The following is a 16,295-nucleotide window of genomic DNA, read 5'->3' on the forward strand; positions in this document are numbered from 1 at the left end:
CTCTATCTCCGGTCATCCCAAAGCAGTAGCAAGGTACCAAAGCGACCACTTTTAATAGATCCCATTTAGAGGCTGGTTGTAAATCTCATACACGCAGAGCAAGTCTCCGCACGGGACATTCGACAAATCTACAGGTTTGTGTTATGGACAGACTCATCTATCGCAACGAGGGCTGGTCTTACCTCTAGTTTCGACTACCTTCATCTCACTCCACCCACCCAACTCCCGAGCAATTCTGTTTATTCAGAATTCCGTTCAAAGAGAACAAAAAAATATTTTACCCAGAGATATCAGGTTTATCAATTTATTTAGGCCTACATGTTGGTTTCGGGTCTAGGAATTCTCGTCACCGGAGATGTCATCATTATACCTTCTTGTCACCGATTACATTTTAGTCAACGGTGTTCTCGACACGGACTACATTTAATTCTTTATCAATGTTTTATTAAACAAATTTAATGAGATTTAAATGTCATTGTAAGATTGTTTCCGTGGTTACATATATAAATATAATGATGTTTAAATGTCATTGTAAGATTGTTTCCGTGGTTATGCATATAAGTATAATGAGATTTAAATGTCATTGTAAGGTTGTTTCCGTGGTTACACATATAAGTAGCCTATAATGGGACCTAATGTCATTGTAAGATTGTTTCTGTGGTTACACATATAAGTAGCCTATAATGGGATTTAAATGTCATTGTAAGGTTCTTTCCGTGGTTACATATACAAGTATAATGTTTAAATGTCATTGTACGGTTGTTTCCGTGGTTACGCATATAAGTATAACGAGATTTAAATGTCATTGTAAGGTTGTTTCCGTGGTTACACGTACAAGTATAATGAGATTTAAATGTCATTGTACTGTAAGGTTGTTTCCGTAGTTACATATATACGTATAATGAGATTTAAATGTCATTGTAAGGTTGTTTCCGTGGTTACACATATAAGTATAATGAGATTTAAATGTCATAGTAAGGTTGTTTCCGTGGTTACACATATGAGTATAATGAGATTTAAATGTCATTGTAAGGTTCTTTCCGTGGTTACATATACAAGTATAATGATGTTTAAATGTCATTGTACGGTTGTTTCCGTGGTTACGCATATAAGTATAATGAGATTTAAATGTCATTGTAAGGTTGTTTCCGTGGTTACACGTACAAGTATAATGAGATTTAAATGTCATTGTACTGTAAGGTTCTTTCCGTAGTTACATATATACGTATAATGAGATTTAAATGTCATTGTAAGGTTGTTTCCGTGGTTACACATATAAGTACAATGAGATTTAAATGTCATAGTAAGGTTGTTTCCGTGGTTACACATATAAGTATATTGATATTTAAATGTCATAGTAAGGTTGTTTCCGTGGTTACACATATAAGTATAATGATGTTTAAATGTCATAGTAAGGTTGTTTCCGTGGTTACACATATAAGTATAATGATGTTTAAATGTCATAGTAAGATTGTTTCCGTGGTTACACATATAAGTATATTGATATTTAAATGTCATAGTAAGGTTGTTTCCGTGGTTACACATATAAGTATAATGAGATTTAAATGTCATAGTAAGGTTGTTTCCGTGGTTACACATATAAGTATAATGATGTTTAAATGTCATAGTAAGGTTATTTCCGTGGTTACACATACAAGTGTAATGAGATTTAAATATCATTGTAAGGTTGTTTCCGTGGTTACACATATAAGTATAATGAGATTTAAATGTCATAGTAAGGTTGTTTCCGTGGTTACACATAGAAGTGTAATGAGATTTAAATATCATTGTAAGGTTGTTTCCGTGGTTACACATATAAGTATAATGAGATTTAAATGTCATAGTAAGGTTGTTTCCGTGGTTACACATATAAGTATAATGATGTTTAAATGTCATAGTAAGGTTGTTTCCGTGGTTACATATATAAGTATAATGAGATTTAAATGTCATTGTAAGGTTGTTTCCGTGGTTACACATATAAGTATAATGATATTTAAATGTCATAATAAGGTTGTTTCCGTGGTTACACATATAAGTATTTGGCAAAAAAATATTAGATGTAAGGTGATGTTCTTACTTATTTTAATTATTATCAAAAATTTGTTGTACTGATGGAGTATCACGAAGAGTAATTTGATTCACTCGAAGCATTAGGGGTTTTAGGGTTATTGCGAAGGTCATTCCCCACCCCGTGAAAAGAAGAAAGTGGAGGATTTACACAGAAGGATTAGTAAGATCGCAGAACGATACCCTGATTATGAAGAAGATGGTAATGGTCTCATGCACCTCAGAGCCATCGGACACAGTTTGGGTGGCAATTTTGAAAAATAAATCATGTAACATTTTATGCTGTGTGGAAATTTTGAAACATTAATCACATCTTTTTATACAGTATACCTATGGATATTTTACTTGTCAAAATAAATTATTATTTATAAGAAAATGTGTACTGGTGACTAAAATATCGGGTGACCAAAAAGTCGAAGTGACCAAAACACCGAGTGACAAAATTTCAGTGACTTGGTGGTACAATGACAAGAGTTTCGGTGACGAGAATTCCGCTTCCCGTTGGTTTCCAGATTTTGAATGAACGAAGCAGAAAATAAGAAAGTGTGACCGCAGTGAATAGGCTATTAGAAAATATTACCACAGTCTAGTACAGCTGTCTCCAAAAGTGCACTCGCGAGTAAGCCCCTTAACGGAACCGAAGCCAGTAAGTAATCAGCGCTCTCTGCCTCACCCATCCCCACCTGTACTGTACTCAATGTTTATGCGCAAACCAAGAGCAGTGGCGGACTGTCATTATCACTGTGTTGGTCGAAGTGTTCCACCGTTTCACGATGTCTTCTAATCATGGACGTAGTACAATCAAGGATAAATAGGAAGTGAAATTTTTTTGTGTTAGTGGGGAGAATGTGAAATTCTTAATTTTTTCGAAAATTCTTAAGGGTGTGTTAAAATTCAACATGCGACGACACTACTCGACTCTTCACAAAGAATATCATACAATTACAGGCATGTTGGACATGTGAAAATAATTTATATTGGGGCTATCTGTATGACTGTTGGTTATACATAATAATCAGTATATTACAATACGTTTGCACTCAGTTCCGCATGACAAACATATAGTTTCTCGTTTAATTCCAGGTGAAATGCGTAGGCCTACAAATATTTTGATAAATATAAAACAAGAAAATACAAACACAAATCACACACGTGTCCTCAGTCTTAAATAAAAAAAGCTTCTTGCTAGCTATGTTCTAGCTTGGAAAATCAATGAAGCCCTTTACAGAAACATCATTTGTCCTGTGCATACAAGACGTTACTAAAATACTGTGTCCAGAACAAAGTCAAAGTTTAAGAAAATTAAATTGTTTTCAATTACAGTTCAGAGAAGGAATTTCAAGATTGTAAACGTAATTAAATCTGAAGTCGAAACAACAACTGACCAGTTTGTAGCTTACTCACTTGCATTGGACGAAACACAGATAGAAATGACAAAGCTCACCTAGGAGCTCACCGAGGAGTTAATGAACATTTTACTGTGTCTGAATGTCTTCTAGATGTAATTACAAAATACAACTGGAGAAGATCTTTTCCAGGCACTGAAAGGCACCATAGAACAGAAGAGGTTGAATTTGCAATGGCTTGTGTCTATAGGAACAGACGGGGCTCCAGCTTCATAGTATGTCAAAATAATATACAAACGTATGATATTTCTTATTATGTTCATGTTATTATTCGTAAACATAAGCAGACCGCTGCCACGATCCCCCACTGATCGCTTCCATGTGTTGAGGTACGAGTCTCTTCCCCTTCTCTAGCCTTACAGCACACAGTGTTCGGCGGGCAGCATCGAGAGCACGAATGACGATACGCTTTTCGGAGACCTCTGGTCTAGTATATACATTCACGAAGCTTGAGTTGTGAGGGTGCTAGGAACAATAGACTGTGCCGGTACTATTTCGCATTGTCTGTGATGAGGCGATAGTAGCGATCCTAGTGGTTAGCAGCTATCTATGGATGCATATTCCCTACGTATTGAGCTTCGTGACTTTATATACTTGACTGTGATATTACTATAGTGCGTTTCACGAATAGAGAGGGTTGCCTCGCCGGATTTTAAAACCAGTAGAGGTCAGTTTTGTAGGAGGGTGAAGGACTACCAAATGTTTAAAAAGAAACTCCATAATCCTGGTAGAACACTTGTGTTTATATCGTGTACTGTTCTGCGTTAGCCTACCATAACAACCACAGAATTAGATAGAATATTAGCTCAGTCTAGAATATTATACAGTCACGAAGCTCAATACGTAGTAATTATACATCTATAGAGAGTTTCTAACCTCTAGGATCGCTACTATCGCCTCATCACAGACAATGTGAAATAGTACCTGCACAGTCTATTGTTCCTAGTACCCTCAACAATTCAAACTTCGTGACTGTATATACTAGACTGGTAAAAGCTGCTCCTGAAAACATTTTATTAAACGGTCGCTCTCCATTTCTTCGTGATAATCCTAGTTGAACGCGACTTGAACACCTTTAACCAATTTTTTTTATAAATCCCTGTTCACTACCGGCATGGAGTACTACAATCTTGGAACTTTTACCAATCGGCGGTCGCATCACTAATCGTCCATAGTTTATCTTTAGTCATGTTCATATTTATCAACTTTTCACCGAAAAAGAATATAGAATGTTTAGTTGACCTTATATCTTTATTTGCACAGGAAAACTGATTAGGCTACGCAGCGCAACTATGACGTTCCATCAAATACTTTTGCGCCATATTATTCTTCTTATAGCGGAATCCAATGTTTCTCATTATCCACGAGAAAGATGATCGAGACACTGGGAAACACAGCTTCCTTTTGGCACTTTTTAATGTCATTCAGACTTGAATGCAATCTTCTCCTCACAAACTTGAAATATTCCTCCTCAATGCATCGCTGTCTAACTTATCTATTTTATTTTTAGAATAATCCGCGGCCGTTTTTTCGTTGGACTTTTTATATTCAATGCTCGGGGTTGTACCGCCAAAACTCGGAAGAGTCGCCATCTTATCTTATTTGGGTTATGATGAATGATCGTTGGAGCGGAGAAAAATTTTCTCCGGCACCGGGATTCGATCCCGGGTTTTCAGCTCTACGTGCTGACGCTCTATCCACTAAGCCGATGCTGGATTGAATCCTCTCACTTTAAGTTCCACCTCTTAGTTTCCCTTTAGTGGCCAATCCTCATGGACTATCACAGATGTGTGACCGTGGCACAATGTCAAATGTGCAGAGGTGCACTCATTACGAGTGACTAAGTGGCCGGGATCCGACGGAATGAGCGCCGCCTTAAATCACTGAGTGATTATATACACATAACATATGTAGGCCTACTTCGGTACATCGCAATAATATTATTTGGGCTACAAGCAAAATATCTAATCTTACTCTAACAAACTTCAAACCACTCTGACAACCTTCTTCATCTTTGTAACCCACTTAAATACTCAATAACATCCCTTTACTCGCAATCTAATTTATAGAGAAGACAGAAATAAATCTTCTCTACAGAAGGTTTTCCAATTGTGGGGATAGAAATGTACATCTGTGAGATTTCACAGCTGCGAGTTACTTGCAGGTTCCATTCTTAGAGTCACTTCACAAATACTTGCAAGAATTACTTCCTGAACAGAGTTCCACACAAGAATGGTACTGTACTTTAATATCCATCTGCGTGCCAACAGTGGCGAAATTATGGGATCGTTATGATACGCGAGAATGCGTTTTCACATAAGCTGTATCCGCCGTAATATGCTAGACAACTAATTTTAAAGAAAAGAAGATAGATTGTTGCGTATTGCGAAATATTATTACACATTTTTATATTATAATTAGTGGTATCGATCGATCAAAATATTTAATCGATTAACAATTTGAATTTAATCGATTAATCGATAGATTAGCATGAGCCAGGAACTTTAAGACTCAATTTCTCAAAATTATTCCATAATGACTTGGTCCACTCTGGTTGTGAACCCCTCAATTATACAAATATGCATTATTGACATATTATCACAAAATCGCAAAGATTATACCGTTTACTTATGTTTACAATAATTTGGGATACTCTAATTTACTATTAAGAGAGTATGCGATGAGATTGTGTTTTCATAATTTACTTACCTTTCTTAGTTGGTACGGAATTAAATAATTTTTTGAGTAACAATGCATGACAGTTGGTATTAATTCAGTGACCCTCAACTTACTGTGAGATATTTCGTCTCACTAACCTATGATTTGCTTTCAATATGTAAAATAATTAACGTAAATATATTTAATAATAATAATAATAATAATAATAATAATAATAATAATAATAATAATAATAATGTTAGACGGTATAGACTTAGTTTCTTCCACAGATGTGTTTATATGAAACACACTGTTCTGGAGAAGTATTCTGACGAAAATTCTGTTTAATATGCAACAGTATTTATATGTTCATAAGTTGAAGTGTTTGTTTTTGTGCCCAACAACTGACGACAGATTCCAAGCACACAGAAACTTCCTTTCTCGGCGGAGTCTGTTCATTTTATTAATAATCATAGTTGCATCTGTTTCCACACTCTGCTCTATTTACATTGCCAACACACTTGTTTACATTTTGCGTTGTCAGAGTACAGTCATGTTATGTTAAGTTATGTTTCCATGGAAACAGAAACCTTTTGACATGGATACAGTATTTGTGCATTCATACGCTTGCGTACAGTGTGTAAAAGACATCAACTGTGGGACTTATACAGGTGGCATACTATCGATCACTCAACAAATAATTCCTACATTTATTTCATAATAGTACATTATGCAACGAACCTATAATGAAGGTAATTAAGAAGCGAGTATGGATATTTATGAAACGAGCGCAAGCGAGTTTCATAATTTTCATACGAGCTTCTTAATTACCATTATAGGCGAGTTTCATACGACTTTTTATGCTCGACCATATTTCTAACTTGATATTATTAATTTTCTTTGTATCTGACCTTGACCAATGTCCCGTATGTTGTGAGATGTGCGCAGACGCGAAAGTATTGATTTTTTCCGAGGAACAGATGTCCACATTGACCTTGCTAGGCCATAAGAACCTACAGAGATAACATTGAAATTAAATTAGACATTGAAAAACGAGATGACAAATTGAATTTATTTGAATATTATTTACAATTAACGCTAATTATTATAGTAACAGAACATAACCTTCTGCGACAGTATTGAATTTCCAGCCTCCGTGACTTTTCGCTAATTCTATTTCGATTGCATATCCGAGAATAATCGATACTTGCGGTTTTATAACGGTAGAAAGCTGACCTGTAATTGGCTGAACAGTTGTAACCTGAGTCGTCATTGGCTGAAAGACCTGACCTTTAATGAGTAGGTGTACTTTAATGACATGCATTAAAGGTCTGCTACCAGGTGTATAATTACTACATTTCGGCATGGTCGAGCATAAAAATATTTTATAATTTCTGTGTTTCCCTAAAGTGAATTAAATTGAATAAAGGGTAAGTGGTTTCTGCCTAAAAGACAAAAAAGTGCAACGAATTTTGTTTACATTGAAAAATAATTTGCATCATATGGGCGTGTCTAATGTAAAACTATTATGAATTATTATTGACCACAAGCTGACTTGGGAAGCACATATTGATATGATCTGTTGCAGTCAGGTAGAGTAATACATTTTGTGTGAGATCGTGCGTATTTGCTTGGTTTCCGCAGAAAACCAATCCGCGGAAAGTCTAAAATTCCACATTCAGTATTCCCAACCTAACACACATAACAATTTCCCTCTTCTTACCGCTTAAGGGACATATTGATTTTACTGCTTTAGGCTTTTAACATATTATTTTTAGAGACGTTCATTATAGTAATAATTATAAATTGGAAACTTACCACTGCAATTTCACCTAAATTGCACTGTTAATTGTTTTTTTAAAGTATTTGCAAAAATTAAGTAAACTCTACAACTCCACTAAAGTTACTGCATTCGTGATGCAAGTAACATTAAGAAAGCCGTGAAAAAGTCAACAAGATTCCAGATGCCGATGTTATTACTGCAATATGTTATATAAATAATATTGTTAAAATATTAAAATGAAAAATAAATCATTACATAACCTTACCGTTTATTTCAAGTTCGCATTTATAGACTGGGGGAAAAAAAGACAGACGTATATCACGGCCTGCTGGAGTATAGGAAACACAGGAAACATTTTAAAGCAACAATGTTGAAGGTAGATATTTTTGTTTTGCAAATTTTCCGTCATTGAACAGAAACCAAGATGGAGATTTCATTGCAACTAATTATAAATTCCTCTTTCAGGTATGTAATAAACGATCTTCGCACAAAATAATGTACGATACACGAGCGGTATGTTTTCTTTCAATTCTCGGAAATTAAAAAAGCTCAACTACGTTTCGCTTTTTCAAACTTTTCCTCGAACATGAAAACTTCAACATACCGCTCTTGTAACGCATATTACTATTTTAAGACACCTAAAACTATCAACGCCTAAACAATACATAACAAATGCTTATTTCGCATTCCTTAATAGTATTTTAAATTATGATAGTACAATTTGGAGTAATGAAAATGATATGTCTAAAATTCTTAAATTGTATAAGAAAAAAATTCGTATTTTAACTGGATCGACATTGTAAACCCCTATTTTAAAAAGGAAGGTACTTTAACCGTTGTTAATGTTTACATTTTTGGACGTCTATTGAATGTTAAAAAGAATCTTAATATATATACCTTTGTATCAACTGTTCATAGTTACCCTACAGGGCAAAGCTCTCATCTTGTGGAACCCAATGTCAGATTGTCAAATCAAAAAGCTGGTACAACTCTATTGCCCTCGCCTTATTTAAAAAAAATTACCGCAGTAATCTTCCAACGTTAGTTTTTTTAATTTTAAGAAGGCATCACACAAATAGCTTATCGATAAAAATAATTCTTCTTATTCTTTAAGGGGAGACAAAGGTGAAATTTTCGAACAAAACTGAAGAAAAAATGAAAATTTGTTTTTTTCCATTTCTATTATCTTTATTTTCATATTCCGATGTTAGTTTCTGATTATGTGCCCTTTAAAAGTATGAAATTAAAACCAAGATAACTGTATTACTATATTATTCCCATAATAAACTAATACTTATAATTATTTTTATACCTTCTCTGAACATATAAATAAAAATAAATATTGAAAATTTCTTACAATATGGTGCATGGAGTATTTTATATCAAACGATATAAAGTTTTATAAAATTATTAATATCTACAGAACTATTGTACTTAGAAAGTTGAAACTTGGTATGTCCATTACTAATAACATACTTAGTATCCATGATCAATTTCAAACAAATCGGATAAATTTTTTGGATTTTGAAATATTCACCTCTGCCTCCCCTTAAATGAATTTTTACAGTTATGTTGTATTTATGTGTTTTTGTAGGTGTTACTATATAGGCCTAATTGTTTATTGTATTGTGGTTTATTGTAATGTTGACCATGTCGATAGTAACCACGACAAGAATGTATATAATAATAATAATAATAATAATAATAATAATAATAATAATAATAATAATAATAATAATAATAATAATAATAATAATAATTCTTCACCTACTGATACTTTCTTTGAAGAAATGTCATCATTCCGCTGCTAATACTTCCATCTGATGGCAAAAGAGTAAGAAACTGCAAGACTCAGACGTAATAACCTCTAAAACCTATAGGAAACAGCTGAAGGAGACTAAACAGCAAAAAGAAGTTACGCTTTCTCACGGAAGGAAGTCATCTAACGCTCGGCATGTAGGGAGAGGGACGTAGTTCATCAAACAATCTGGACAATCCAAGAAAACCTATTGAATCGCGTGTAGTGCTGTTACTACTAGAGAACTTTATTTTCAGTGTGTTGGTTACCGAAAATGGTTTCATGAGGCATGTGTGGAAAATGGCAGCGACGAAAAATTCAAATGTGGCCAACGCGAGTAGCAGTATTATTAAGTTTATCGAAGTATTTCAGAAGCAAAATCTGTGTTGTAAATGTTGGTTTTTAAAGTATCTCCTATGTTTGTAATACTATTTCGAAATCTCCCCCCCCCCCCTATGGGTGAATTCGACACTTTGACACCAATTTGTATTTTTTAAATAGAGTGACAGAAAACGATCACATTGACACCAAATATGTGAAATTTACGGAAAACACGTCCATATATATGTTAGGGGAAAACATCAGAATAAAATTTTCATAAATTGATGTCAAAATTAATATTTTTCTTAGCATATCGACATGTTCCTAAAGAACCCTAATATAATATAATATAATATAATATAATATAATATAATATAATATAATATAATATAATATAATATAATATAATATAATATAATATACATTCAGTGTTCTTCCCAAGGGCAGGTCTTTCACTGCAAACCCAGCTTCCTCCAATCTTTCCTATTTCTGTCTTCCTCTTTATCTCCTCATATGATCGATATATCTTAGCCATCTTTTATATGATATCTTCTTCTGCCCCGAACTCTTCTCCCGTTCACCATTCCTTCCAGTGCATCCTTCAGTAGGCAGTTTCTTCTCAGCCAGTGACCCAACTAATAACTTTTTCTCTTCCTGATCAGTTTCAGCATCATTCTTTCTTCACTCACTCTTTCTAATACAACTTCACTTCCTATACATAACATAACATAACATAACATAACATAACATAACATAACATAACATAACATAACATAACATAACATAACATAACATAACATAACATAACATAACATAACATAACATAACATATACCATAGGCCTACTAGCTAGTATGATAATGATTGTGATATGATGTGACATGATAGGATGCCTTGCGATGCGATACTATACAATACGATATAATATAATATAATATAATATAATATAATATAATATAATATAATATAATATAATATAATATAATATAATATAATATAATGTAATATAATATAATATAATATAATATAATATCCTCAAATCAGAGGCTGCCATTAGACAAAACATACAAAAAAGAACAAATAGACAATGAAAGATAACAGAGTAAGAAAAATGACAAATAAGTAAACAAACAAACAATGGAAGGTAACAGAGTAGGAAAATTGACAATAATTAAACAAACAGAAAAACAAACAATACAGTTAACAGAATAAGAAAAGTAACAAACTATAATATAATATAATATAATATAATATAATATAATATAATATAATATAATATAATATAATATAATATAATATAATAACATAATATAATATAATATAATATAATATAATGTAATATAATATAATATAATATAATATAATATAATATAATATAATATAATATAATATAATATAAAATCCTCAAATCAGAGGCTGCCATTAGACAAAACATACAAAAAAGAACAACTAACTAATAACTTTTTCTCTTCCTGATCAGTTTCAGCATCATTCTTTCTTCACTCACTCTTTCTAATACAACTTCACTTCCTATACATAACATAACATAACATAACATAACATAACATAACATAACATAACATAACATAACATAACATAACATAACATAACATAACATAACATATACCATAGGCTTACTAGCTAGTATGATAATGATTGTGATATGATGTGACATGATAGGATGCCTTGCGATGCGATACTATACAATACGATATAATATAATATAATATAATATAATATAATATAATATAATATAATATAATATAATATAATATAATATAATATAATATAATATCCTCAAATCAGAGGCTGCCATTAGACAAAACATACAAAAAAGAACAAATAGACAATGAAAGATAACAGAGTAAGAAAAATGACAAATAAGTAAACAAACAAACAATGGAAGGTAACAGAGTAGGAAAATTGACAATAATTAAACAAACAGAAAAACAAACAATACAGTTAACAGAATAAGAAAAGTAACAAACTATAATATAATATAATATAATATAATATAATATAATATAATATAATATAATATAATATAATATAATATAATATAATATAATGTAATATAATATAATATAATATAATATAATATAATATAATATAATATAATATAATATAATATAATATAATATAAAATCCTCAAATCAGAGGCTGCCATTAGACAAAACATACAAAAAAGAACAAATAGACAATGAAAGATAACAGAGTAAGAAAAATGACAAATAAGTAAACAAACAAACAATGGAAGGTAACAGAGTAGGAAAATTGACAACAATTAAACAAACAGAAAAACAAACAATACAGTTAACAGAATAAGAAAAGTAACAAACTATACTATACTATAATATAATATAATATAATATAATATAATATAATATAATATAATATAATATAATATAATATAATATAAATAATATAATATAATATAATATAATAAAGACAGGCTGCGGTGTAAATTTCAAACTATGGTATATCACAGTTGCAACTATAAGAAGAGTTATTATAACAGATATTATAGAGGAGTGTACCTCCCTCGTAGAAGTCGTGAGGGCTGCAGTCGTCAAGGAGGGATGCTTTATGATAAGTCTGTTAGCTGCGGGCGGGGTGCATGTCATTTTCCGCACAGTTAGCGTTGGATTTTTGTGCAAGTAAATCAGGGGACAAGTGGGGAAGAAAGGTCGCGATGAAGGTGTGCCCCGCGCCCAGGGGGCGAAGGCCGGAGAACCTGTGCTCGCGTCGCTGGACACCAGAGCAGCCGGCGGGGGTGGGGGGGGGTGGCAGAGAGAGACAAAGGATTAGGGTGCTGAGATAAAACTAAATAAACCAGCAGCAGAATTTAATTTCGCTCCACAGAAGAATTAAGTAGAGAATGACCCCGGACACATACAAAAAGTGTAGAAGCGCGAGCAGGGGGAGGGGGGGAAGAGAGGCAAATTGTAATACAGGTTTTCCGAGGGATTCTGGCTTAGTTGATAAGTCGATGAAGCTGGCGTGGCGTGGTGCTTACGCACTTCCGCCGTCCAGTACCGGTGATAGAAGATGATTCCTCTCTCTCTCTCTCTCTCTCCGCGCATCCTGAGGGAACTGATTTTTTTTACCAGGGTTGGGGATCTCCAATCGCATCAACGACAACGATTTTTCTTTGTAATCCGTTGTTATCCCTTGAATGCAAAAATAAAACTACACTCCCTGTGTGTAATTCCCTGATCTTTCGTAATTATGCTTTCTTTTGCATTACTTTTAGAAAAGAGGTCTAAATGCCCCTCTTCCACTAAGCCTTGCAATTAAAGTGTAATTGCTTGAGATAGTATAATTAATAGAGCAAATGTTGTGTGTTTCAGAGGGCGAGCGCCGTCCGGCCAGAGTCATCATTATCATCATCATCCCTGCATGGAGGTAGGCTGCTCCACTATTTGTCTCTTGCTCACGCTTACTCTGGGATATTTAGGGGCACAGCGCTATACATCTTTTCTCGTGGACACAGGTGAACGGCGATTTTATGCTAGCCTTTGTCTTCTCTGTGGATTTAATTTGTAAACGTGTGTGTGCTGTATATAACTTTTTCTGACACGGAGCAACGTTAGTTGAATGGCTAGAGACCGAGGAATAGATCCTAGGGAATCCAAAGGGATTTTATGAATATCATTTATTTATTTATTTATTCTGGTGTAGTTAAGGCCATCAGGCCTTCTCTTCCATAACACCAGGAATACAAATACAATAACAGAAATAAACAGAAAAAAATACACTATATACAAAATAAAGCTACACAAAAAATAAAGAGAGAGAGAAAAAAACACTATAAACAAGGTAAAGCCACACAAAAATATACACAGGTTGCAGTCACACAAACTTTAAATGAGTGATTAAGTATCATAATTAATTGTATCCTAACTAATTAACTAACATAAACAAGAAACTTGCAATTTTAATCTAATGCTTAGGTGAGGGGTTTGGACTTTTTCCATTGCTGGTTGTCACAATAAAAAATTAGGACACAACGTTTCGAAGGGTGGTTCTCCCTTCGTCTTCAGGTGGAAGGAAGGAGAGAAAGGAAAAAACCTACTGTTGGGATCGTTACGTACAGCTATTCTGTATATCAGTCACACAGAAGACGAAGTCACACCTGTCACACCTGGAGACGAAGAGAGAACCACCCTTCGAAACGTTGTGTCCTAATTTTTGATTGTGACAACCAGCAATGGAAAAAGTCCAAACCCCTAACCTAAACATTAATGATCCACCATTGCTTTCCAACCCCTCATTTAGATCAATTTTAATCTAGATTAAAAAAAGAAAAAGAAAAAAAAAACACAAATCAATACTTCTAGCAATACCTAAAATCATTAACTAAGACAAAATTTTCCAATTTAATTTTGATTTGTGATAAAGTCCGGCAGTCCCTGACGTCATTAGGTAACGAATTCCAGATGCGAGGTATTTCTACAGTATAGGAAGATGAGTATAAAGATGTTCTATGATGAGGGATAGAAAGAAGTGCTTGATGTCGGTTTCGAAGAGTTGTAAGAAATTGAAAGCGCGATAACAGATAATTCGGAGTAGAAGTATGCATGATTCTAAACAGAAGAGACAGTGAATGTATTGTTCTTCGTTCCTTCAGACGCACCCATGAAAGTAACTGGAGGGAAGGTGTTATATGGTCAAATTTACGAGTATTGCAGATGAATCGTATGCACACATCACGAACACGTTGTAGTCTCTCAGCTAAGAGTGAATTTACATTAGTTAGCAGCTAATCGCAATAATCAAAATGGGGCATTACAAGCGTCTGAATAAGATTCTTTTTTAGAGTAAGTGGTAGAAATTCTTTCATATGGAACAAGGAGTGAAGTTGAGAAAATATTTTTTTGCAAATGTGTGTTACTTGAGTGTTCCAATTTAGATCGCTACCCATAAAAATGACAAGATTTTTAACTGTTTCACTGTATTTAACAATAATCCCATTCAATATTATATGTGGTATAGTACTACTATCAAGAGTGCTTCGTAGACGATTATGTCCCATTACGATTGCTTGCGATTTCTCTGGATTTAACCTTAATCCAAATTTGTGTGCCCACAGTGAAATCGAATTCAAGTCTTCGTTTATTTTGTTTACTGTGTCACTAGTCTCGTCAGGGTATCATCGTTAGAGCCAGAATATTTAGACTTTCCTAATACTTAAAATAGGTAGACCAAAAAGACAATTAAAAGCAAGGAAAAGACATAATAGGCAAGCAAGAAAAGTTATTAATAACATGAAAAAGGCACTGCAAGTTTAAAAAATGGTACAATATTTTCCTGCTATCAAGGTTTCTTTGTAACTTACTACTACCAAGGTAGGTAATACAATTACCGCCATCAAAATCATGGTACCAATCTTTTTTAAACACTTGGATTATTAACAACACATATATATTAGTGATTATGGACCTGTACAAAATGTGAAAATATAAAATAATTTTCCGCTTTTTAAAACTACAGGGTGATTAAAAAATTCCGTTCCATTTTGTTAAAACATGTACCAAAATTAATGAACTTCAGATATGTTATTGGTGACACTATGAGAAAACATATCAGTAAAGTTAAACTTGCCTTCTTTCTATTTCAAGACAAACTCCCAACGCTATAATTATAATATTGAGAAGGTGGAAAACACAGCTACAAGCAATAAAAGTTTCAGTATTATAAAAGAAATTCTAAATCATTTCGGGTACTGTATTTGTTGAAATTTAAATATTCAAATACAATATAGGGGAGAGTTGGGTAGTATCGGACATCGGGTAATATCGGACAGTGCGTTTCTTTCATCTACCACCATATGGTAGTACCTGAATGACATGGTTACGTTTCTCTATGCGACATCACAGAAACGTAACCATGTCAATCAGGTACTATCATCGTGTGGTAGATGAAAGAAACTCACTGTCCGATATTACCCGATGTCCGATACTACCCGACTCTTCCCTATACTTTAATCAGTGACAATATAATATACAACCATGAACATCTCTAAGACATTTGTTTATAATAAAATAAAATCCTTAAAAATTCTAAAGATAAATAAAAAATATAAATCTAAGAAAATAAATTTTAGTTTTTTGCTGAAATTGAAATAAGTTATATAAGCACCACAAATAACCGTGCTGCAATGAATATCTGGGGAAAAGCCTCTACTAATAATTACTTCTAACAAAATTACTTTTAGAATAACCATAACATACAGAAATAAAAATTAAAAAAAAATTGGAAAC

General features: G+C 33.3%; 1 protein-coding gene across 1 annotated transcript in view; it reads left to right on the top strand.

Annotated features, from left to right (window-relative positions):
- LOC138705620 (uncharacterized) overlaps window positions 1-16,295 on the top strand; it is a 437,982-nt gene that overhangs the window by 188,450 nt on the left and 233,237 nt on the right. Inside the window, exon 3 of the mRNA XM_069834221.1 lies at window positions 13,383-13,437. Coding sequence (XP_069690322.1) covers window positions 13,383-13,437 — 55 coding nt within the window. The remainder of the gene's footprint in view (window positions 1-13,382; window positions 13,438-16,295) is intronic.

The sequence above is a fragment of the Periplaneta americana genome, chromosome 9, assembly GCF_040183065.1.
Source record: "Periplaneta americana isolate PAMFEO1 chromosome 9, P.americana_PAMFEO1_priV1, whole genome shotgun sequence".
In the NCBI taxonomy this organism is placed as follows: Eukaryota; Metazoa; Arthropoda; class Insecta; order Blattodea; family Blattidae; genus Periplaneta; species Periplaneta americana.